At 39.9% G+C, this 23,391-nt stretch overlaps 1 protein-coding gene across 1 annotated transcript in view; it reads right to left on the bottom strand.

Annotated features, from left to right (window-relative positions):
- Positions 1 to 23,391, bottom strand: part of Ift43 (intraflagellar transport 43) — an 81,449-nt gene that overhangs the window by 57,838 nt on the left and 220 nt on the right. Inside the window, exon 2 of the mRNA XM_010645553.3 lies at positions 20,795 to 20,887. Coding sequence (XP_010643855.1) covers positions 20,795 to 20,887 — 93 coding nt within the window. The remainder of the gene's footprint in view (positions 1 to 20,794; positions 20,888 to 23,391) is intronic.

Below are 23,391 nucleotides of genomic sequence, written 5' to 3'. Positions count from 1 at the left end.
GGACATATAAAACATAGATATATAAAACATCTATGAAGGAGGAGGACTGGAAGAAAAACAAAAGTAAACAGAAATTGGAAGGAATTTGATCCTTGAAAGAAAAGAAATGTAATCGGTAAAGTTTGTGTTTAAGTAGACTGTCCCCTGAGGGCACTCTGTCAGGGAAGCCACTGGACTGCTGGAACTCAAGCAGAAAGCTTCCATTCTACTGGCCTGTGGAGTCAGTGGTGGCTGCAGCAAAAAGTATGTCCTCAAGAAAAAGTCTTAGAAATAAGTGTTCTTTAGATTTAAAAAAAAAGAGAAATTTTCAGTTAAAAAGGGTTTAATAGTAGTTTGAAGATAGAAGAAATAAGCAGTGTATTTAAAGACAGATCAAAAGAAAATATTCAGTGTGAAGGAGAAAAGGATAAAAGAAGACACAAAACTGACAGTGCATCAGAGAGAAAAAACACAACACAAATGCATGGGATAACATCAAGCAGTCTAATATCTATGATATTGGAGTCTCAGGAATAAGCAAACAGAATATGGGCCAGAAAATCTATTTTTAAGAAATAATGGCCAAGCTGGGCATGGTGGTGCATGCCTGTAATCCCAGCACTCGGGAGGCTGAGGCAGGAGGATTGCTGTGAGTTTGAGACCAGCCTGGGCTACATAGTGAGTTCCAGGTCAGTCTCAACTACATAGTGAGACCCTGTCTCAAAAAAAAAAAAAAAAAAAAAAAAAAAAAAAGGCCAGCCAGGCATGGTGGTGTATGTCTGTAATCCCAGAACTTGGGAGGCTGAAGCAGGAGGAGCACCACAAGTTTTAGGCCAACTGGGGCTACATACAGAGTTCAAGACCACTCTGAACTACATAGCAAGACCTGGTCTCAAAAAATAGAAAGAAAGGAAAAGAAAGGAAGGAAGGAAGGAAGGAAGGAAGGAAGGAAGGAAGGAAGGAAGGAAGGAAGGAACCTCAACAAACACCAACAGAATAAAGAAAAAGAAAATTTACTTAGGCCACATCATAGTCAAACTGTTGAAAACCAAAGACAGAGAGGAAATCTTCAAAGCATCCAGAAGAAAAGAAAAAGGCTTACATTTAGGATAATAATCATCAGATACAACGAAGGGCACAGGATAAAGGAATGGCATTCTTCAAGGTTCTGAAAGAAAAAATTCTGTCTGGAATTCTATATCCAAGAAAATATCCTTCAAAAATGAGGATGAACTTCTTGATCTTTTGGCTAAGATCAAGTGCAAAAATGAGGATGAAAGGAAAAGATTTTCAGATAAACTAAATAGAAAGGTGTCCTTGGTAAACACTATGCAAATTGCTAAGGGGACTTTTTCCAGGCTAAAGAAAATGATACATGATGGAAACTTGGTAAAATTTCTCTATTTAAAGTGAAATGACATGCTGGGGATTTAGCTTAGTGGTGCTGCTGCCTGCCTTGCAAGCGCAAGGTCAGTTTGATCCCTGGTACCAAAAATGAAAGAAAAGAGGGGGTGGGGGATGGAAGGAAAGGACAAACTGTATTGTGGGATATACAACGTGGGTGGTTTTAAAGTATATGACATCGATAGCACAAAAGATGGGAAGGGACAAATGGACTCACCGCTGTAAGGGTCTCACGTTTTATGTGAAGTAATACAATATTAACTCTAAGTAACCACTGATAAGTTAAGGATTTATGTTCTAATCCCTAGGATAATCACTATAAAATTATATAAAAAGCTATACCCTAAAAATCAATGGAGGAATTACAATGGGATGTATGAAAAAAATCATCTAAATGAGGTGACATAATTCTCTATTATAATGGTAAAAGTATGGGACCACAAATATTTCATTCTATCACTGATGACATTCCTTGGTTAATACCCTTTTTCTATAAAGTATCATTATTCAAAAATATTTTACTATTCTTCTTTGCCAGTAATTACTGGCATGCATGTAAGGAAATCTAGCCTAGCTAATGAGTTCAATGAGCCTTTCTGTTGACGATCCTATGGCTCCTAAATAGATTAGATAATCTCCATTCACAGCACACTGTCTCCTTCTCTTAAATCCTAGCTTTCCCCCATTTCCCTTGCAGCTCTTTCAAGTAGAGATTGCTCATTCTTTAAAACTCCAGAAACCAAGGTCCCAAGACAATGCTCCTGCCTTACTCCTTCCAATTCCTCTAGACTGTCACTCTTGTAAATTGTTATAGAACATTTCTTCTGAAATTCAGCTATGCCAACTTTCTTCTCTTCCTCATCCTTCTCTCTAGCAACTGACTGAGCGCACACTGATCAATACTTTGGGAACTTGGTTCTCTCTCTACCACTAGTCTCATCATTCCAAGCAATGTCAATGTTTACATAAACAATTCATCACGTGTTTAACCTCACAGGTTTCAGTGGTTTTGGTGATGCTTTAAACACCACGGACTGTGCTTCTTTTTCAAATCTTGGTTATAACTTGGGACTGCTCCACCTCTGAAATAGCTAACTACACAAGCTATAATATCACTGATAAAGTTTCTTTTTAAAAATAAATGTATTAAAGTATAAAAGAAGAGTTGATGTTTTTAAAGTTAGTAATAATATTAATGGTATGTGAATACCAAAGACTGTACAAAACAGTCTGGGAATGCCTGAAGTTTGGAACACTGCCTTGGTTCATGCCACATTGTCTCTGATGACTGCTCCAACTGCCTCCTGCAGATCTCCTTGCCATTGAGCTCTCCGATTCTACTCTGTTCAACACAGCTGCTAGCATTATCTTCCTAGAAAACTAAATCAATAATGTCATTCACTGCTTTAAGATCTTTGTGGGCTCCCAACAACATACAAAACAAAATTAGATTTGTTGATTCTTGGTACTATTTCCAGTTTTTCCACCTGAAATGGAAGGTCTGTGCTCCAAATACATGAAGTTGATCCTCATGACATAAAAACACCAGACCCTTGTTGCTATGCCTTGCGTTTAGATGTCCCCCCTCAAAGCTTCATGCTTTTTCAGAGATGGCTGAATCCAGAATGTGCGATGCTGGGATGAAGGGCTTGTGATTACTAAATCAGTACAATGATTGGTTTGGCACCACCCTAATACCGGTAGTCTAGATAAAAGGGGCAGAAAATCACTATTAAGGCTCCCTTGTTGCTTTTCCTACCTTGTGGCTATCAGAACTGTTTCTCCTCTCTGAAGTCCCTCTGCCATGCCACCCTGACTTGGAGCCAGGCAACTACGGACTGAAACCTCTATAAACTGTAAGCTAAATAAACTCTTTCCCCTTTAACTTTGGGTATTGGGTATTTTGTCAACAAGAGAAACATAATTAATACACCACTACTTGATGTCACTTCCCTTCCTATTAGTTTATTCCCTAGGTCTGGTATATTATGCCTTATCTCCCTGTCATAACATTTCCCTTCAAAACTCCTCAAACCAGGATCAAGTCAACCATGTCTTCCCTGTGTCAGTACTCAAGACTGCTGAAGGATGCTCATCAAATAATTAAAAAAATTTTTTAAGAAAACTGTTTATTAGTAAATGCTTGCAGTACATAATATTTACATTCCTGGAGTTGGTACACGTACGTATCACATCTTAATTCCTCTTTTCATCCCCTTTCCCTCCGCTCCCACCCCTCTGCATCTCTTGATCCCCTTCACAACTGAGAAAGATCTATCTTCCTACTTCCTATATTCTGTCTTTTATTTTGCTCCTTATTTATCATTTGGACTTTTCCTGTAAGAGAAACCATGTGGTATTTAAGCTTATGTGTCTGATTTATTTCACTTAACATTACAGTCTCAAGGTGCATCAATTTTCCTACAAATGGCTCATGTTAATCTTTCTTTATAGCAGAGTTGTACTCTATTGTGTGTAAATACCATATTTTCATTACCCATTTATCTGTTGGTCAGATAGGCTGCTTCCAAGATTTAGTTTTATGAACCGTGTTACTATAAACACGAATATGCATATCATTGTAATATGATGTCTTTAACTCTTTCAGGAAGATACCTAGAAGGGGACTAGATGGGTCAAATAAAATTTTTAGTTTTAGTTTTTTGAAGACTCTCCATACAGATTTTCATAGTAGTTGTACTAGTTTGCCTTCCCACCAACAATGTAGAGGGGTTCCTTTTTGTTATTATTTGATTTTCTGTCAATAGCCACTCTTTCTGGTGTAAGATGGAATCTCAGTATCGTTTTAACTTAGATTTCTCTAAGGGCCACCAATGTTGAACATTTCTTCATGTATTTATTGACCATTTGTACTTCCTCTGTGAAGTGTGTATTCATTTCACTTGCCCATTTTTTGATTAGGTCTTTTATTTGGGGTGGGTTCTAATTCTTTTTAGTTCTTTATATATTCTAGATATTAGTCTTCTGTCTGAAGAACAGCTGGAAGAAATTTTCTCCCCATTCTGTAGGTTATCTTTTCAGTCTGTTGGTTGTTTCCTTTGCTGTACAGAAGTTGTTTTTAAATTTTTTATGATCCCAAAATTTGACTTGCTGGTTATTGGTACTATTACCTGTGCAACTGGGGTTTAGTTGAAGAAGACCTTGCCTATGACTATGTCTTCAAGAGTTTTACCTATTTTATCTTGTAGCAGGTTAAGTGTTCTGTCTTAACATTGTTCTTTGATCTATTTTGAATTTAGTTTAGCACACAGTCAGAGACATCAATCTAAATTCTATCTTCAGCCTATGAGTAGCCAGTTTTCCCAAAACCATTTGTTTAAGAGGCTACTTTTCTCCAAAGTATGTTTTTGCCCCCTTTGTCAAAGATCAAATAGTTAGATGTGCTTGGGGTTGTTTCTACTCCCTCCAGTCTGTTCAAATGATCCACATGTCTGCTTTTGTGCCAGTGCAATGCTGTTTTTATCACTGTTGCTTTGTAATGTAACTTTAGGATTGTCATGCCTTCCACTCAGCTGTTACCCAGGAATGCTTTTGCTATAGTGGGTCTCTTCCAGTTCCATATAAATTTTAGGATTGTTTTCTCTAGCCTCTATGAAGAATGCTGTTCTATTTTGATTGAGAGTGCATTAAATCTATTTATCAATTTTGGAAGTGTGGTCACTTTGACTATATTTGTTCTGCCTATACATGAACAAGGTATCTTTCCATTTTCTGATGTTTTCAATGTCCTTTTTTGGAGTACTATAGTTTCCATTGTAGAGGTTTTTCACTTCGTTAGGTTAATTTGTTTTTTTGGTTTTTTTTTGGTACTGGGGATTGAACTCGGGTCCTTGCTCTTGCAAGGCAGGCCACCAAACTGCTGAGCTAAATCCCTGGCCCCTCGTTAGGTTAATTTCTAAGGATGTAATTTTTCTTGATGCTACTGGGAATGGTATTTTTTTCTAATTTTTTTTCAGTGGGTTATTACTGTACAGGTATGCCATTAATTTTTGTATTCGCCTACTGCTGAATTTATTAATTCTAAGAGTCTTTTAGTGGAGTTTCTTGAGTCTTATATATAGATGATAATGCCTTTTATTATGATATTTTATTATGATAATTTGACTTCTTCTTTCCATTCATGTCCCTTTTCTTTATCTTGCCTAATTGCTCTTACCAATGTCCCAAAGTACCATGTTCAATGGGGGTGGAGATAGTAGAGACCTTTGTTTTGTTCCTGATTTTACAGGGAAAAGCTTTCAGCCCCCCATTAATATGTTGGCAGTAGGTTGTCATAAATGGCTTTTATAAGATGGACATAAGGTCCTCCTAAACTTATTTTTTTCAATGTTTTTACCATGAAAGGATGTTGGATTTTGTCAAAAGCTTTTTCTGCATCTATGAGGATGATGTGATTTTTATCCTTTCTTTTTTTTATGTGATATATTGCATTTATTGATTTGTGTATATTGAGCCATCCTTGCATTTCTGGGATAAAGCCTCCTTGGTCATGATGTATGGTATTTTTGATGGTTCACTGCATTCTGTTTGCCTGTATCTTGTTAGGGATTTTTGCATCTATATTCATTATTCTCTTTTTTGGTTAATCCTTCTCTGATTTTGGATTCAGGGTAATGGGAGCTCCAGGAATGACTTTGGGAGTACTCCTTCCCTTTCAATGCCATTAAAAAGGTTGAGGAGTATTGGTATCAGCACTTCCCTGAAGTTTTTGTAGAATTGAGCAGTGAGTCTATCCAGACCTGGACTTTTCTTAGTTGGTAGGTTTTTTATTACTGTTTCTATTACACTGCCTGTTATTGGGTTATTCAGGGTTTTTAAATCTTCCTGGCTCAGTTTTAGTAATTTACATGTATCTGGGAATTTAACCATATCATCTGAATTCTCCCACTTACTGGCATACAGGTTTACAGAGTAGTTGTTAATAATTTTTTTCAGCAATGTCTGTTATTTCATCTTTATCATTTCTAATTGTGTTGATTTGGGTCTTTTCTCTCCTTTTTTGGTTAGATTGGCTAAGGCACTGTATCAGTCAGTGCTTGCCAGAGAAACAGAATTAAAATAAGATATACAAATATATAAAAATTTATAAGATTAGCTTTCAATGTCTGCCCAGAGTCAGTTGTGGAAGACTGCAAAAGGTCTGTGTGCTTGGGGATCCAAAGGATCCAGTTGAAGGCCTGGAGATCACTGTAGTGTCTGGTGTGAGTCCATCACAGTCGGGGGCAGAGTCTGTGATGGAAATCTGAATGATCTGCACTGGAGGCTGAAGAATCTGTGCTAGAAGGCTAAAAAATCTGCACTAGAAACCAGGAGATGACATCCAAGGTGAAGGCGAAGCCTGAAACTCCTCCAAAGAAACAGAAGCAATCCTTGCTTCCTTATTTCCCTTTTATACCATTCTGAGGACAATCCTCTCTAGGGCAGGTCTTCCACATTCAGAACTATGCTAGGTCAATTTAGATGGTTGTTTCTTACTCAAGTTGACACAATCTATTGACTATCACAGGCATTTTATTTTTAATTCTTCTGATAAACCACCTCTTTGATACACTGATTCTTTGTACAGACTATTTTGTCTCAATTTTATCAGATCTTTATAATTTTCTTCCTTATACTAGCTTTGGGTTCCAATTATTCTTGTTTTTCTAGGACCTTGAGGTACATTGGTAGGATTTATTTGGACTTCCTCTGTTTTTGTGATGTGGTCACTCACAAGTATAAAATTCCCTCTTTGGACTATTTTCATTGTGTCCCATAAATTCTGTTCTGTGGCATTATTGTTTAGTTCTAGGAAGTGTCTTATTTCTTCCTTGATTTCTTCTATAATCCACTGTTTAAGAGGACACCAGTTTCCATGCATTTGCATAATCTGTATTTTTGTTTGTTGATTTCTAATTTCATTGCACTATGATCTGATAATATGCATAGTATAATTTCAATTATTTTACATTTACTTATGCTTGCATTATTGACTAATTTGGGGTCTATTTTGGAGAAAATCCCAAGTGCTACTATAAAGAATATGTATGGCTTCATTGTTGGGTGGAATACTCTATAGATACCCCTTAAGTCCATTTGTTCAAAGATTTTGTTCAACTCTTGGTATTTTTTGTTCAGTTTTTTGTCCAATTGATCTGTTTATTTGAGTTAGTGGGTGTTGAGTAGTTAGTGGGGTATTATTATTATTATTTATGCTTATCTGGTCTTTTATGACCAATAGTACTTTTGATTTTTTGACACCAAGAATTGAACTTAGGGCCTCATGCTTGCCAGCCATGTGCTTCACTCCTGAGCCACATTCCTTGGCTCTAAGTCCAACAGTACTTATGAAGTTGGGTGCACTGTTGTTTGGTGCACATATGTTAATAACTGTTATCTCTTCCTGCTTCCATAACCAATATGTAGTGACCTTCTTTGCTGCTTTTGACCAGTTTCAGCTAGAAGTCAACTTTGTCTGAATACAGAATAGCTACACCTGCTTTCGGGCATGGGGCACTTCCCGATGAATTGTTTTCTATCTTTCATTTTTAGACTGAGTTTATTTTTTGGGTTAATATGTTGCTGATTCCCTATCTTTCCCTTCTATTTAACTGGTCATCTTCTGGTATATTCATTCTATTATACCTTTTGTCATTTTGAGCTTCACTGTCTCTTTGTAGGATATTCTTGAGAATTTTTTTGAAGTGCTGGTTTGATGATCATGAATTTCTTTTTTTTTTCTTTTCTTTTCTTTTTTGGATTTTTGAGACAGAGTCTCACTTACCTAGTGAGACTGACCCAGAACTCACTGTGTGGCCCAGGCTGGTCTCGAATTCACAGTGATCCTCCTGCCTCAGCCTCCCAAGTGCTGGGATTACAGGCATGCGCCACCATGCCCAGCTATGAATTTCTTTAACTGCTCTTTATCATGGAAATATCTTATTTCTTTATCAATTTTGAAAGAGAGTCTTGCAGGATATATCAACCTATGTTGGAAGTTATTTGCTTTTAGGGCTTGAAACACTTTGCTTCAGGCTCTTCTGGCCCCTTAAGGTTTATGTTGAGAATTCTACTGTAATTCTAATGGGTTTACTCTTTTAAGTGATTTGTCACTTTTCTCTAGCCACTTTTAAGATTCTGTCCTTGTGCTTCCAGGATTTTGACTATGATTTGTCATAGCTCTTTTCTGATCATGATTATTTGGGGTTCCATATGCATCACTTATCTGCATGATAAATTTTTTGCCTTATTCAGGAAGTTTTCTACTATTATTTCAGTAAGTAAGTTTTTAAAATGCTATTTGTGATAGCTGTCTTCTGATATTTCACTAATTCTACTTAATGTTATTATTCTTTGTATTATCTGGGACCCATTTTTCCAATTCTCTTGTTTTTTGTTTTTCTCAGTACCAGGGATTAAACCAAGGACCTTGCACTTGCCCAGTTCTCCTGTTTTTAGCTATCAATCAGTCACTGACAACAACCCTATCTCCTAGTTTTGACACTCTGTCCTCAGACTGATCACTTCTTTTATTTTGTTTTGTTTTTTCAGATAAGGTCTCTTTATGTAGTTTAAGCTGGCCTTGAACAATGTATTCCAGGCAGGCCTCAAATTTGTGGCAATCCTCCTGCGTCAGCCTCCCAAGTGCTGGGATAGTAGGCATGCAACACCTCTCCTCGCTACTGATTGGTCACTCTGTGGCCTATTACTTCAATAGTTTAATTTCTATTTGGAGCTTTTTTGTGGACTCATTCTATTCTATACTGGTTATTCATGCTTTGCATTTCTTTGTTTAGCTCTGATAGATTTTTATTAGTGTAATTCTGATAGATTTTGTGTATTTGGCCCATTATATGTTCGCTTATACCCTTTGCTAGCTTGCCGAGTGCCTTCTTGATCTGTTTCATTATCTCTTCTAAACTCATGTAGAGCAATTCAGCTGTGTGGCTTTTGGTTTCCTCCCCATCAAGGCCCCAAGGATTAGCTTTGGGACAGATGGGGTTTTTGGAGGCATTTTGCTGCCCTGTCTTCTCATGTTTCTAGTCTTTGTTTGTGTTGAGGATTGTGTGTTAATTATAGTAGAAAGCTATGTTGTTAGTATAAAGAACTGTTTAGTCAATTTCTACTTTTAAGTCCTGGGTATGGCTAACTACTGGCCTTTGCCTCTGTCCCAGGAACCAAATACCTCTATTTGGGATAGGAAGCTGCCGCATATTTGACCCAGTACCCAGTTTTCCAGGAATGGGCCACTATGTTATTAATGATCTCAAGACAAACCAGATATTGGCATCCCAAGAAAACCAATTAATAGCAACAACTATCTCACCTTGGCTGTCATAATAAAATCATCGACAAGTATAGCATCAAAAGCAAACAATATTGACAAATCCTAAGGACCAATAATGTATCATCCTTAACCACAGAAAAGATATCTATAATTATGGTGTGAACACTAAGACAAATAATGACCTACTATTGACCTATAATATCTAGCACATAAAACTTTACCTCTACTAACAGTAGAATAGTATTCAACAGTGATAGCTTAAAGTCAACTAGCTATCTAGGGGATCATAAAGCTTTGTAGTTACACTAGTAAAAGAGGGGCTGAAGAACCAGAGAATGAAAAAAAATTTTTTTAAAGTAATTAATGGGCTATGAGAAAGAGGAAAGAAAAGTGAGATGGGGGTGCTATTGAGGAGTAAAAGGATGTTACAAGTGTTAGAAAACAGTTGCAGGAATGGACAAACAAGAAAAAGAAGATAAATAGCAAATTACAGAAAATAAAAGATAAGAAGGAAGAGAAAAACACTGAAAGTGGAAAAGAGAAAAGAAATTAAAAGATGAAAAAAGGGAGAAAAAAATAGCACACATCTAGTGTGGGCCTGCTTCCTCGTTCTGGTGGGGAAGGGGGCACCATGCATGTGGCACAAGCCTGTTTGCTCACAAGTCATAGTTTAAATAGGAAATGTCCCCCAAAGGCTTGTGTATCATTGACTTGATCCTTGATTCAGCAATGCTCAGAGGGGCCTAGAGACGTTCCTGGATTATGAGAGTGTCAACCTTATCATAAATTAATCATAGTAGAGTGGGCTATTAGGAAGAGGGCCTAGTAGGAGGAAGTAGGTCACAGGGGGGTGTGCCTTTGAAATGTGTGTCATCAGCTTCACCCCTTTTCTTGCCCCCCCGCCACCCTCTCTCTGTTGCTTTTTCTGTTTTTTTGTGGCTGCCATGAATAAGAAGTTTCCACTATGATGTTTCTGCCTTGGAGCCAGTAGACCATGAACTGAAACTTCTGAAACCATGAATCAGAATAAATTCTCTTTTAAACTGCATCTATTAGGTATTTTATCCCAGCAATGGAAAAGTAACTAACACATTAGAGAAAACTACACAACCATCCCAACTAAGGCTCTCTCATAAAAGTGGAGGATCTGCCTTTTCATAGCTGGGTCCTACCTCAGAACAGCCTTTTCCCACTGCCACTGTTGCCTTTTTGCCTTTCTTTCTCACTAGCAAACTCCTACTCATTTATTTCCACCCACCCCAAGAGTCACTTCCTTGGTGCAGTCTTTCCTAACTCCCAGACAAGGTTAGTGGTTCCATCTACTTTCCCGTTTCTGACACATTTCAGTATTCTAATTCTCTGACTAAATATGTGGTTCCCCAACTAGAATATGAAGTAACCTTGATCATTTTTATATTGGAAAGTGTTAAATATATGTTAAATAAGTGAATGAATAAAATTGTACTTATAAATACATCAATAAAATATATATAGTGGATGAACAAAAAAGAGTATGAGGTATTGAGTTCTCCATTATCATTGATTAAAAAAAAAAAAGAAAGAGATACAGGAAAAAGAATAGGGTCTGGGAGGCTAAAGGAGGAGGACTGCAAGTTCAAGCCTATCCTGGGAAACTGAGTGATTTTGTTAAACCATGTCTCAAAATTTTAAAGGGGTGGGGGGTGGCTGAGGATATCGCTCAGTGCAAAAGACCCTTGCCTGAGTTCAACCCCCCCCCTTTGGTACCAGGGATCAAACTCAGGACCTTGTACTTACCAGGCAGGCACTATGCCACTGAGCTATATCCCCAGCCTATGGGTTCAATCTCTAGTACTGAGACAGCAGGTGGATATAAGGGATGAAGAAAGAAAACCAAAAGAAAGTTCAAGAAGAGAGGCAGCAAGGCCTTGCACATTTTGTGAGGAGTGTGCACATGTCATAAACTATTTACTAGATTCTTTAAATAAGTATTCACTAAGAACTCATCCAGTGTGTGGTTCTGTGCCAAGTACACCAAATTCCAATACTACATTAGGACTGAAATCCATGAGCATACCTCAGAGGTCTTCTTGACCAGCAAACACAGAGAAAAGTGTAATGGCAAAGAGGGTGGTTTCAAATGCAGAGTCACTGATGACCACCACTCCATCACCCATATAGTCAACTGCTCCCACAACAAGCCCTACTTATCATGCTCTCTCCCTCGTCTCCAGAATGTGACCATGCTTAGCCTTCTGCTTGGAATATTCTTTTCCTATTCCTCTCTTTGATTACTTACCCTTCAAGCCTCATTGCTCAAGCATGGTTTCTTCCTAGGATACCTTTTTGGATGTTTCTCTACTTACTTCTCCGTAGGCCCCTAATCAAGGTTCCAAAAGGCAAAGAACGTGTGGTTTATCACCGAATCCTTACCTTTCCAAACACAACACTGGGAGAGAGCTCTCAATCAATTCGTAAGTGAATGGATGAATGTCACCAAGGTCACTGAGCTCACCAAGGTCACTCCTGCCCTCATTTTCTACTCATATGTCCCCAGCACAAAAAAGGATATGTCAGCAATTAAAGAATATTCCTTGGAAAGACTACCGACCTATTCAGAGGTTTGGGTTTTATTATATGTGCTGCTGAAGCGAGCACTCAAGAGGTTTGGGTTTTGAAGATGGAAATATATTGGCGAAAAAATTGGCTGATGGCATAGGCAGATATACTCACAAAGAAGACGACAAATAACACCAGTCTCAAGGGCACAAAGAATTCTCAGTGAAGGGATTCTGCATCCAAATGTTTCTTTGTCTCAAAGTCCAGTTAGTTCTATGAAGTATGAATGTATCTTGAACAGAACTGCCAATTTAGGATAAATTGATAACACATTCCAATTCTCCTGTGACACAGATAATGACAATAATAACTGGCATTTTGTTGGGCACTATTCTTAAGAGTTTATACTTTTTTTTTTTTGGTTTTTTGAGACAGGGTCTCACTATGTAGTTCAGACTACCCTGGAACTCACTGTGTAGTCCAGGTTGGTCTCAAACTCACAGTGATCCTCCTGCCTCAGCCTCCCGAGTGCTGGGATTACAGGCATGCGCCACCACATCAGGCAAGAGTTTATACTTTTTTTTTTTGGTTTTTTGAGACAGGGTCTCACTATGTAGTTCAGACTACCCTGGAACTCACTGTGTAGTCCAGGTTGGTCTCAAACTCACAGTGATCCTCCTGCCTCAGCCTCCCGAGTGCTGGGATTACAGGCATGCGCCACCACATCAGGCAAGAGTTTATACTTTCTCTCGTTTAATTGTTTAATCCTCCAACAACTATATGAGTACTACTATTATTCCAATCAACAACTGAAGCTCAGAGTGGTTAAGTAACTTGCCAGGAGATATACCTTCTAGTTGGCAGACCGCAGATTAGAGAGAGGATGATAATCTTTTTCTACTTCTCAGGGTGTGCAGATAATGAAACAATAACTGCCTTTTCTGGCATTCTGGACTAAGCTCTCAATGCTTGTTCCTCATTTAACCCTTGCCATAGGTGAAGAAGGGAATCTTAAAGTGCACTTTCCTGGGGCAATCAGAGAGTCTAGGCCAGAGCCATAGTCAGCGCTGGAGAACCCTGAGACACTGACTTAGAGCTGCAGGCTCCACCCTGACACCACATTCCCTCCCACACAGCGGCTGCCCCAGGGATGGGTCAGAGATGTACATCTGCCCACCCTGAAGGGAAAGCTCCAAACTGAAGCATGCAGAGCATGACATAAATATGAAGTGTGGAAAACACATTCCTTATGAAGAGCTCCATATCAAATTATCTGCATCCCTCTTCAGCAACATCATCAGAAGCATCATTCAATCTGACTGATTGGAGAAGGGTGACGAAAAAGGCTGAAAAAATGTGACCAATCAAAAGCGTTACTTTTGTGAGAAAGAAGAAAAAAGTCACCAAAAAGAGTCAGCGGATAACCCTATTGGGCTGAAAATAACTGCACGGCTGCCAGACCAGTCAGGGAACAGGCGGAGGGTGAGAGATGTAATGCAAAGTGCCAAGGGAGCGCTGGCTAAGTGAAGCTGCCGGGGGATGAGGAAATTGGCCTAATTTGGGAACATGAGTCCAGCAGCATTTCTCAGATTCCTGGGAGAGAATCTGGCTAACTTTCAACTCTGTGTTCTCGGAGGAACACCGAGGGCCCAGGAGAGAGAAGGAACAGCTGCGACTCCAGCACTGATCTCAACAACTGGACGAATAAGGATGATCAAGTGGGAACTCACTCCCACTGCAAGATTCCAGAAGAATAACCCCTAAAGTCTCTCCACTTTCTCCAAAACCTCTTTTCCATGGGGAGGTTTGTGCATGCACCTGTCATACAGGTAGGAGAGGTCAGGTGGTGGCTAAGCACCTGGCCAGAGTCAGGTTAGCTGAGTGACTCTTGCCGATTTACCCAACCTCTCCAAGTCCCAATATCTGCCCAGGTAAAATGAGATGGCAACTGTACCTACTGCATGAGTCATCACGAAGCTTAACTAGGATGTTTTATGAGATTAACAGACAGGCAGCCATTCTTCCAGTGCAGGGTATGGTTATTAGCATCAATAAAAAGACAACCTACAAAATAAAGCTAAGCCAAAAAGAGGTCTAGAACCAAGCAAGACATGCTGTTCCAAAGGACAAGCCAGCTGTGGTGAGCTCTTTGTCAAAAATTACTTTTGCCCATACTCAGTGTAACATTTCTTTATGGCAGAAAAGTGGGTCTTTTCTGGAAGGAGCTGAACAAGAGCACCAGAATCAACAGAATCTCTTGTTCGGGCAAAGAAATACTGTTTAATTTTTAGAGCTTCTCTCCCCAGAGAAAATTTTGTGTCACAGACATGTACAAAATGATCTTCCAGTGAACTCCTCAATAACCTGAATTACTGCCAACTCTAATTGCTAATTTAACTGTACTTCTGGTGATCCAAACCTAATTCGTGATGGTGCCCACCCCACACATGTGCTGGAAACTGTGCTAAGTACTTTACATGCATCACCCAGTATGAGCTCTGTGACAACCCTTGAACTTGGCTCAACTCCAATCACCTCTGACGTAGTAACATGACACAAAGATCTCATCTTCCTGGTAACTCAGTGGACTTAGACAATTAAGTTGTTTGAAATGTACAGAGCGATTAAACAAATCAAGAGACTGTCCATCATCTCTCAAAGCCGGAGGAGTTTAATTACCTGGATGGTCTCACAGGTATCCTATAGGCAGAAAGCCCTGAGCAGTTATGGAGATAGCAAGGGAAAAAAGAAAGAAAGCAAGGAGAGCTCACATGGGCAATTCACTTGGCTATGCTGGAGCCCAGGGCAGATGATATTTTTCACCAAACTCCAGACAACTTTATATTTAAAAACTGGAGAGAAATGTTGGTTATTTTTAAACCACTAAAAAGAAGTATTTCCTTTCTTATCCAATTACATTAAAAATTTTTTAAGAATTAAAAAAACCCTTTGTGTAAGTTCTGTTTTTTAAAAAGGGTTATGTCAATTTTAAACTGCTACTCAATAGCCATTCCTCCCTCACTAAGAAACCTGGGTGTTATAGAATAGCAATGTGCCTACCTAAAAATTCCCCTAACACTTAGAGTGGTAGGTATAAGGCCTAATTCTGACCCACTTAGAAATTCCCTCAAAAGTTAGGGTAGTCCCAGTTCTGACTAATGAAATAAAACCAAATGTCTACTTAGTGATGTCCCTAGCTGTTTTCCTGGAACAAAGCGGCACATTGGACCCTAAAACTGTTCCTTCTTCTTCCTAGAATGCAGATCCGGTCCACACAAAATCATCAGTCATCTTTCAACCAGAAGAACAGAAGTCACAAGCTCCAGATGGCAGAGCAGGGAGCTCGGGGGCTAAGGTGACACAAGACACCTTCCATTAACTACACCCACTCCAATCTGCCCTCCACTGGACTTGTCACATGGAAAACAAAACAAAAAAAGTCCTGTTTTAAGCACTGGAAATGAATCTCTGTTGCATGTAACCAAATTCAATAGGGACAGATACAGATACCTGTAACCGATCCACCCTGTAAGAGAAGGAATCTTAAACTCAAGTAGAAATGTAGTCAGGCAGATCAAAGGTGTAAATCCTACCAGGAGCACTAATGCAAGAAGTGGGGAGCTGGGAAGAGCTGTCATATGTAAGCAAGTACCACCAGCAGCCTGCAATTCCCACTATGCCAGAACTTGTGATTTTCAAGAGAAGCCCAAAATCTGGATTTGTGCATGAAGTTTACCAAGTTATGAACATTAATCAATTTTTTTAAAGTTTTAACTTTGTAAAAATCCAACAAGATAACAACTGTAGGCTAACTGCAGTGAAGGTCACCAGCTTTCAACTTAGTAGAGAGGATTAATGCAGAACAAAACAAAACAAATGAACAAAAAACCCAAATTCCAGAGAGATAGTAATAGTTATCAACCAAGTACTTACGTCAGACTGTGTTAGGGGCTTTTACATACCTCATCTCATTTTTTTTCCTAGCCCCGCTATGAAATACATATTATTATTACCCCTATTTCACCAATTAGGAAACTGAGGCTTAGAGAGGTTAAGTAACTTTTGCTCAGAGTCAGAGGGCAGGCACAGCCAGGATTTGAGCCCTGGCCTGTGGTTTCTGGTACACTCTTTGTAAATTATGTCCATGGCAACCAGAAAGCACAAAAACTCAGCTCTGGATCATTGCTGGCTCTGCTGTGGATAGTGAGTAGCAAACATCGAGGAAGCTTCCAAATGAGTTCTTACAGAGAACTAATTGGCTCACAACCTCTTTCTGTGCTGCCCTTTAATAAGAACAGCAAAGCGCTTCCCAAATCTTCATTCACTACTGTACTGAATGAATGCTTGTCTAATGCTTTTCAGTTTATTACAGTGCTTTTAAATGCATACCTCCCCTTAATCCCCACATGAGCCTAATGGTATTGTTATCACCATTTGACAGATAATGATTCAAGAGCTTAGTGGACTTGTTTAAAACCCAAGCAATTAGCAGAGCCCAGTCTCAAGCCCTGGTCTCCTTGATGCCAAGTCTGCATTCTCTCTGTTTCCTTCATCAGGGCTCCCAACTCCACCAGTCACTTTGAAACAACTGTTTATTTGAAACTAATTCCTACTTAATGCTAAAGAAACTCTACTCTGTCTGACAGCTCTGAGGTATCAACATTTAGGTTTTCAAAGATATCTTCATCAAGTGTAAAGTCAGTGAGAGGACAAAAATAAATATAATCAAGTAATACACTCAGAATTGGAATGTAAATGGGCATACACACAAGTCTTAGGCTCTAATTTTAGAAAGAAATAGCCAAAAAGTCCCACGCAGCCCAGTGAGCATCTGGCCCCGTGGGAGGCTGCCTTCATTGCTTTAAACTCCAATTAACCCAGGAAGAGAAGGCAGACATCCTGGAATCCTGATGGGCATTTTGCTTTCAGAGGCACCAGCTGTGTGAGGAACAGGATGACTTTGCATCATGCTCTTCCAGTAAAATGCTGAGGCCCAGAGTAAAAAAAAACAACAAAACCAAGACAAAACAAAACAAAAGAAGTGTATTTTCTCTGGAAAAATAAGTAGGTCTTCCTTCAAGGAGGAAACCTGAAAGTTTTCTCCCATTCTCTGCCTAGGAAGTTGCATCTTCACTTCCCTGACTCTCACCTGGGAGCCAGGGAGGGAGAAGGTAGGTGAACAGTGCCCTTGTACTTGACCGCAGAGCTGACTTGGCATGAGGGTCACCTACTAAGGCTTCAAGGGCTGATCAAGTCTTTCCTGGACATCTTGGCCCATTAGAGTCCCACTCACCTCACAGATTCTTATAACTTTATCTGCACTTAAGTAGGCTTTTAATTAGTCTTCCTGGTTGCCCAGGGCCACAAGAGTGGAAGTTCCATTATGACAAAGTGAACTTTGTTCACTGAAATGCACCAACACTCTAAATTGATGCCTGGGACACAATGAGCTTCAAAGAATACTTGCTGAATAAATGGATGAAGGCTCTACTGTTGGGACAGGTTCTCCTAGACCCCTGAGAAACAGTGTAAAGCAGCCACCAACCCAAACACTTGCTTCCTCTCTTTCTCTTTAAAGGCAGACACTGCTGCAGTTCAAGCTTCCTGAGATCCAGGGTAGAATCTGCTATGTCTTCTCCCCATCTTCCCATCTCCCATAACCCTGCCTCCCATGAGCAATATCTGCCCACCCACCCTGTAATACTCTTCCTCAGCTCTTGCAGTGTAATATATCACATGCCACTCACTTCATCCATCTCACCAGTGGCAGTCACAATTGCACATCTGTTTCTGTGCCTGGCACTGACAGACCTTGTTTTCCACAAGGTCACATCTTATGAGGGAGGCAGATGTATGAACAATTACAATACAATGTAAAAAGTACTATAGCAGGGGTACCATGGCCAACGTAACACGCTGATAGTTATCTGGCCCAACTTGCCCATATGGGGACTTAGTGTTCATACCTAGTTGCTAACCTCTAAAATCTTGTTGCTGTCATCTAACACTTTAGACTGCCAGCATTTCTTGAAATATCCAACCTGCCAGTACTGGTACTGCATTCCCCATAGTATCATCCAGCTTTGGCCAAGTACAGGAAGAGGCAAGCAACCTACATTCCCACTACCTCCACCTAATACCCTCCCTAGCATCTTCCAGGGAATAAGGCCATGGTCAGGTGCCAATTGTCATCTTAAAGATTCTCCTAGGCCAGGGATTTAGCTTAGTAGTTCCACTGCCTTCCTCGAAAGCACAAGGTCCCAAGTTCGATCCCTGGTACAAAAAAAAAGAAAAGAAAAGAAAAAGAAAAAATTATCCAAATAAGCAAGAGAACGAAAGAGAATTGACAGGGTCATCCAAAGCTTAAGGAAACAGTGAACTTATTTCCTATGAGAGTGAAGAGTATTCCTACATATTTGATATGTAAGTACAGTGTATCTGTCATGTATCCAGCACATTTTGCTCATGCACATGCCTGGCCCATTAACTTCTCAGCATGGGCCCCTCATCTATTGTTAGTGTATTATACAGCAGTGAGCTACACAACGAAGCTTTCCCACTGTCTGGGGACTCACTACTGAGCAGGACAGACAGAAAAAGTCAATTAGCATACAATGTGGTCTATCCTACAGCAGGTGCCACAGGACTAAGAAGAAGCCCTACACAGAAGTTAAGAGGAGAGCCAACAGAGGGGACATAGTATAACATATGAGAGGAAAGCACTCTACCACGAGCTACCTCCCTAGTCCTTTGTATTTTTAATTTTGAGACAGGGTCTTGCTAAATTGCCCAAGTTGGGCTCAAACTTACAATCTTAATGCCTCAGTCTCTCAAACATCTAGGATTACAGGCACACAACAGTTGGGAACTAGGCTACGTAATTCAGACCTCACAATCTTGAGTAGGTGTTATCTTGCCTCAGGAACAGGGAAGTATGCACAAGGCCACAGGCCCCCTGGCTATGGGAGGAATGCTAATAACCTGCACACCTGAGGAGAGACAGCATCTGCTGAGGATAGATGTCAATATACAGGCACTTGGGTGTAGAGAAAATCTGGTTCCTCATTAACTTATTCCTTATCCACCCTTCTCTATAGTTGCTCTTCCATGCCCTCAGCATAGGGAGAATGATAAGAAATAAAAAGAAAGAGGGTGGAGGTGATGAAGGGAGGGCAGGAGTATGAGGAAAAAAATGAGAACCAAGATATGTCATGTAAAGGTACAAGATCCCAGTGATGAATGCTAGAAAATTGATCATGTTAAAGTATGCTGTAACACCACCATTTTGAGCTGGACTTCCGGGTTCTTCCCCTAAACCCCTGTCTTGAGTTTCCTTTTCCCAAAACCATGTCAGCACATAGAATTAAAACCTAAAGCTTCCTGCAAAGCTCCCTCCTTAGAGGGCAACGTGGCTTGCGATAGGCTAAGAGCAGCCTACTCCACCCTAACAAGGAAGTCTTTGGCTCCAAGCCCCATAAATAGGGCCAGCACTTCCTCTGCTCTTTCTCTCTGCTCTTTCTCTCTGCTCTCTCTGCCCTCTCAGCCCTTTCTCTCTGCTCCGCTCCCCTGCATAAAATCTCCAGTTGGACCTCTCAGTGTGCGTGGCCTAGTTGTTGAGCATTGCTGTTCCCTTTCAATGAATGTAACTGTACTGTATACTTAAAAAGTACCAATAAACAATAAGATTTAAAAGGGGGGGCTGGGGATTTAGCTCAGTGGTGCTGCTGCCTGCCTTGCAAGCACAAAGGCCCAAGTTCAATCCTTGGTCCCCTCAAAAATAAAAACAAAAATAAAAAGAGACAGAGACAGAGTCAATTTTCAAGATATGAAGGGGGGACCAAGAGGAGAACTGCCCCTAGTGGACAGATTCCAATAAAACTCTTCAGTCATCCTGCTTTTATTATGTAGAGAGAAGCATAGTGGGAAGGGTAGTATACATTTAATGGAACTGCATGCAATGGTTCCCAGCTCAGCCTGACTCATGAAAGGCAAAGTTTTCCCCTAATGGACAGGGGAAGATAAAAAGTGACTTTGAGTAAACTGCCAAAAATAGTACCCTACCATTAAAAAGTATTGCTCATCAAGATTACCCATACTCTACAAAGACCCTAGATAATATCCAATACTTCCAGGCCACGCAGAAAAAATTTCCAGGAAAGTAAGGCCAGGAAATTATCCCTTTCCTGTCTGAAACCCGCAGAAAGTACAGGTCACCACTGTGAGCAAATGTCCAGTGCTGTAACACAACCTTATGTCACCAGAATACTTCCCTGGCATTTGTTTGGCAGAAATAACCCAGATTTCCACTGTGTTTTGAAACTTTCTGGTTCCTTATCTCAGCTAATATAAAAAGTTATATCCTAACAATATGAAGAAATGCACAGAAACCAGTCTGTCCTCAAAGAAAAAATATTCCTCTTTCATTTGTTGCTAATAGGACAAAGGTCAAGAAATGGAATTCCCAAATCAATATAAGAGCTGGCATTCAAGAGAAGAAATATGAAATACCAAATCCTTGCTCATTAAGTAATCATTAACTCTTAAAGACTAACTCTTTACATTTTCTTTTTTCCTTTTAGCACTCACCTCTCCAGTCAGAGTTAATGAGGAACTCTGGCCACTGAAGTGGTTGTCGGCTTGCGTGGACTCCAAGTGAGCTCGGCGACCCATCTTGGCCCCCTGTAAAGACAAATGGAGGATAATGCTAACCAAATGTCACTATGTGGATATAAGCCTATTCAACCCACTATGAGGTAAGCATGAATTGGATTTGGGATGACACCTTAGAAAACAGTTTGAGTAATTCGGATACATTTGTACAAAATGTTCCAAACCCTTAAAGCAAAGTACCTCAAGTCAATTCAACTTGATAGAACAGTAAGAAATTAATGGTTTTAACAGCTATCAGGATTACAAAAGCCAAATCACTTTTCCACTCAAAGAAATGCAATTAGAAATGCGTCTAGATTGGGCAGAGACCTCATGCCACAACTAAGAGATGAGGGTGGTAAAAGATTCCATATTCTAAGCAGGATTTTAGAAAGGCCTAAGTTTATAGCTGAAAATAGTTATCAGACTTTTGGAAAGAATTCCTAAAATTCCATGGCAACTGACACAGAGAAATAAAAATATATTTGCTTTGATAAATATGCTAGTTGGATTTGCATCTACAGACTAAGGCGAATCTATTACAAGAATGTTGAGGCATCACCTTTGGAAATCAGAGCATCTCAAAATTCTGAGCCATCAAGCAAACCATTTGCAGACATCTTCCAAGGTAAACCCCTTCCTCAGGTAGAAAGAGGTTCTGTGTCTTAAACACTTCCTAATACATAAAGGGGGCATGCTAGTGGATGTTCAAATATACGTTCTTCATTGTTTACTTTTTTTTTTTTTTTTTTTTTTTTTTTTTTTTTTTTGGTACTGGGGATCAACTCAGGACCTTGCACTTGTGAGGCAGGCAGCTGCAACACTGAGCTAAATCCCCCACAGGCTGTTTACTTTTTCAAAATAGCAACAGTAATATAAGCACATATATATCTCATTAAACACAGCTTTGTTTGATCCTCACAATGGCAGGGACAGGACCTGGGATTCACACTGTTTTACTAAGGAGGAAACAAAGGCCTACAAAACTGAATAAGTGACGGACATAGATCGAAGAGCAGTCTTCTTCTGATTTCAAATCCTGGCTTCTTTTCACTATGCCCTGCTGAAATTTGTTTTAAGATGTCCTAAAATGAAAGAGGGGCTTCTGGGAAGTTGCATAAGAGTTCTTACACAGGGTTCACAGTTCAAATTGTTATGCGAACTGTCTAGGTTTTAAGGACAACAGAAACAATCTTTCTAATAAGCTGTTCCCCTTCTCAAGACAGACAATTTCATCCTTTCACCCATGGTTGCCCTTCTGCATTTATCACAGTATCAGGGGATCTGAAAACCATACACTATACATAGAATGATTGCAATTCAATGATCTTGTCTCTAAGTGCTGTTTACATTTAGATTTTAATAACTGCAGGTGTTTTAAGCATTTAAATTTTCTGAAGCCCTAGTATAAATCCACAGGGTAGAAAACCACTTTATCACTTGATTTCAGGTATTTTTAAAAATAGTCTATTTAATGTCAATCTTCCCCTTCTGGGACATGAGCCACATGATGTTTTAGTCACTGTAGTATCTCCACCACAGGAAGGCTCAATAAATATTTATGAAAAGAATAAATGAACTACATCGCCAGGTACTAGAAAAGTTCTATCAGAAAGGCCTGGTGACCTAACATTCTCTTTAGTCAAGCAGTCTGCTTCCTTCTAGACCAATTTCTTTCTGTCCTTCCTACCTCCCTCAGAGAGGCGCTCCTCTTCTAGTACCTTGGAAGCCATCCAGTGCTATCAGGGCACTTCAAAACACTTAGACTTGCCCTGTGGCCCAAATGTTTAGCGACTAATTTTAAAAGTTATAAAGGCCCGAAGGGAGTTGAGATGGAGTAAGAAAAATCTTGAATTTAAGTATTGGGTCAGCTAGGTTATTTACCAACCATATATTATTGGATAAACCATAGCCTTCCAGGCAACAGCAGCCGACCTCCTCTAACAATTTAGCACATGCCAGGCGCTGTTAAATGCTTCCTATGCATTATCCCATGCAGCATCTCCATTTTTGGCATAAAGAAACTGAGGCTAGGAGAAATTACCTTTTTTAAAAATCTACTAACAGCTTTATACTCCATCAGACCTCAGTGCCTGAGAGCTTAATCACTACCCCATGTAATAAATCACAGTCTTGATTTCCAACTGTGAACATGAGTTTATGCCCATCTCCCTGCAGAGATTAGGAAAAAGAAAGGCCGTCCCTGGCTGCCTGCCTTCCGTGCACAAAACCAAGCAGCTTTTGCAAGAACTTTTGGAAAGAGACGTCTTAAGGGAAAATTCTAGGATGGGTGCCAAGTGCGACTCTGGCCAGGAGCCCCTCCAGTCTCTCAAATCTGTCTGTTCTGAGGGAGTTCGCCTTTGGGGCTCCAGAGGAAGGAGAGAGGCTCGGAAATCTCCACTTATCCAAAGGGCCGTCGGAGACAGGGTCTGTTTTCTACTTTTTGGAAATTTTCAAGAAAGCAAAGAGACGGCGGAACCCCTCGCGGCCGGCCCCGCGGGCGGGTCGGAAGTGGCCTCCTTCCCCACCTCAGC

The sequence above is a fragment of the Fukomys damarensis genome, unplaced genomic scaffold, assembly GCF_012274545.1.
Source record: "Fukomys damarensis isolate Sample0158 unplaced genomic scaffold, DMR_v1.0_HiC HiC_scaffold_21, whole genome shotgun sequence".
Classification (NCBI taxonomy): domain Eukaryota; kingdom Metazoa; phylum Chordata; class Mammalia; order Rodentia; family Bathyergidae; genus Fukomys; species Fukomys damarensis.
Note: the sequence above shows the minus strand (reverse complement) of the source record. Positions and strands in the feature narration are given on the sequence as shown.